General features: G+C 52.2%; 1 protein-coding gene across 1 annotated transcript in view; it reads left to right on the top strand.

Moving 5' to 3' along the window:
• The window catches only part of ESPNL (espin-like), a 22,416-nt gene that overhangs the window by 7,985 nt on the left and 11,608 nt on the right, over positions 1-2,823 (top strand). Inside the window, exon 5 of the mRNA XM_006893442.1 lies at positions 1,997-2,128. Coding sequence (XP_006893504.1) covers positions 1,997-2,128 — 132 coding nt within the window. The remainder of the gene's footprint in view (positions 1-1,996; positions 2,129-2,823) is intronic.

Raw genomic sequence — 2,823 nt, 5'->3', positions numbered from 1 at the left:
GGGACCCCGAGGGTCAGGGTCACTGTGCGTGGGACCCCGAGGGTCAGGGTCACTGTGCGTGGGACCCTGAGGGGCAGACGTGTTCCGTGCTGTAGCTTCACTGTGCATCAGAAGGGACTCATCGTCAGTGTGCGTGGATATGGGTGGATGGAGGTGTGTGAGTAGAAGGTGTGGGTGTCAGCGTGTTGGTGTGAGTGTGGGTGTAGGTGGGTGTGGCTGTGACTGTGGGTATGAGTGTGAAGTGTGAGTGTGGATGTGAGTTGACGTAGCTGTGGATGGAGATGGGTGTGAATGTGAGTGGGTGTGGGGTGTGGATTGAGAGCGTGGGCTTGGATGTCACTGTTGACTTAGTCTGCTGCTGGCAGTAAGGTGACGGAGGCTCTGTCCTCCCTCCCATCAGTGCACACAGCACAGGTGCTGCTGCAGGAGTTGGGACCACGATTACCATCCTCTTCCTAAACAACAGGCGTTTGGAAACTCTATGAACACTAGGGAAATGGGGATAGTTCTAGAACAGAGCTCAGATCCTTCGTTCATAGGGTCATCATGAGTCATTCGCAGCTGGATGGCACTTCACAACAACATGTGTCAGAAGTCTCACATTTTGCAGCTAAGAAGGCCAGGCTGTGTCAGATCTTGAGTTGGGAGTCCAACTCTGCCCCTCACCTGGCAGCCACCTTCACCTCATCTGCAGAAGGGGGCTGTCTTAGTCACGAAGTACTGCTGTAACAGAGGTACCACAGGAATTTATTTATTCTCACAGTTCAGAAGGCCAAAAGTTTAAAGTCAGGGTGCCAGCTCTGGATGAAGGCTTTCCCTCACCTTCAGTTCTGGGGCACAGTCCTTCTCACTGGCCTTGCCCTGGGTCCAGGAGGTTCCCAGCACAGTGACTCCAGGTCCAAAGGATGAGCTCTGCCCCTGTCTCTTCTTTCTTAATGACAGTGGGATCCTCGACCTCCACTTGTTTTTAAATCTCTTTTACATCTCAGAAGAGATTGACTCAAGACACCCTATCCTGTCATCTTGCCTCATTAACATAACTGCTTCTAATCCTGTCTCATTAAATCCTATTTTTCTCATTATTAGGTGTCTTCTAGTCAACTCTGCCTGGCCCCTTCTGACACTATGCCCAGATTCTGTGAGACGAAGCTTCACCATCCTCGCCTTGAAGTAGCACCCTGGCTGCATTTCCTCTCAGACACACTGGATCTGTTCTTTTCACAGTTTCAATAACCTTCACTAGATCACGTTTTGAAGCCACCCATTCATTCATCATCTTTATTCATTGTTCAGTTGTCAGGTGCATAGGAAGTGACTGTAAATACCATGATTGGTGTCAGGCACACCTTAGTCCTTAAACTGACATCTTTGCTCTTAGCACTTTGGAGAGATCCTTGACAATAGATTTTACCCAGTGCAACAAGTCTTTTGATTTCTTGACTGCTAATATTATGAATGTTGATTATGGATCCAAGTAAAATGAAATTGTTGACAATTTCAATCTCTCCATCTGTGAAGATGTTGCCTGATAGTGCAGTGGTGAAGGTTTCTGTTTTCTTGATGTTGAGATAAATAGAGAACAATTACATAATACTGAGAACCATGGGCTAGCCAAGCTGACACAGATTATTTTGGGGGAAATAATTCAGTCCCTAGCACGGGCAGACCTGCCATTAGAGCAGCTGGTTTACAGGTGCTGGACACAGTGGGTACTGTTGGTACCAGGCACAGTGACAGGGAGGTTAGGGGACACAGGGCAGGGTTCTGGAACTGCTGTCCTGATTCAAGACTTGCGGTGTGGTGGGTGAATGGGCAGTCCTTGGCCCACAGTGGCCTTCCTGTCCCTCCTGTGCATAGCCCCAGGCTGGTCCTCCACGGGGCTGGTCCTCCACGGGGCTGGTCCTCCACGGGGCTGGTCCTCCACGGGGCTGGTCCTCCACGGGGCTGGTCCTCATGAGGCTGGTCCATGTGTCACATACATTCCCTCCCACTGCAGTGCTGCCAGACCCTGGTCTCCCACAACGTGGACCCCTCCCTCCAGGATGAGGATGGCTACACGGCGGCGGACCTGGCCGAGTACCATGGACACCAGGATTGCGCCCAGTACCTGCGGGATGTGGCCCGGCCGGTGAGGAGCCTCTGAACTCTGTGCACTCCACCCAGGGTGCGGTGGCAAGCTCACTGCCACTCCTGACACGTAGCTTGCTGGGAGAAAGGGCCTGGCCAGGGTCGACTGGACTGGACTCTACCAGAGCCACAGAAGGCCACAGAGACCACACTGTGACTGGGGGTGCACAGACCCCTCTCATGGTTCTATGACAGACGACAGCAGCAGCAGGAGCAGGATCTTGGGCCCCACTGCAATTCTGGTTCAGCTTTGCCTCAGTCCTGCAGATGGCCTGGTGCAGTCCAGGCCAGTCCCCCTGTGGCCCAGGAAGATGTCATACAGTCCGAGGCCTGGCTCCTAGAGGGAGAGTGTTAGACAGCGCGCGCGCGCGCACACACACACACACACTTCTCTGAGCTACTTACATCAGCAGGAAGGCCAGGGGGCTGGGGTCGTCCTGCTCCCCTGGGGGTCGATCCCAGCAAGTATGTGTTGAATGAATGGATGAACAAGTGGCTGTGTGAAGGACCAGGCGAGGGCATGGATGAATGAGTGAAGCACCAGGTAATCAGCATGTGGGCATTTAACAGGAGAAGAAAGAAAGAAAGAGAGAGAGAGAGGAAGAAAGAAAGAAGAAAGAAAGAAAGAAAGAAAGAAAGAAAGAAAGAAAGAAAGGAAGGAAGGAAGGAAGGAAGGAAGGAAGGAAGGAAGGAAGG

This window comes from Elephantulus edwardii, unplaced genomic scaffold (assembly GCF_000299155.1).
Source record: "Elephantulus edwardii isolate Elephantulus edwardi_28Jun2011 unplaced genomic scaffold, EleEdw1.0 scaffold00127, whole genome shotgun sequence".
NCBI lineage: Eukaryota > Metazoa > Chordata > Mammalia > Macroscelidea > Macroscelididae > Elephantulus > Elephantulus edwardii.
Note: the sequence above shows the minus strand (reverse complement) of the source record. Positions and strands in the feature narration are given on the sequence as shown.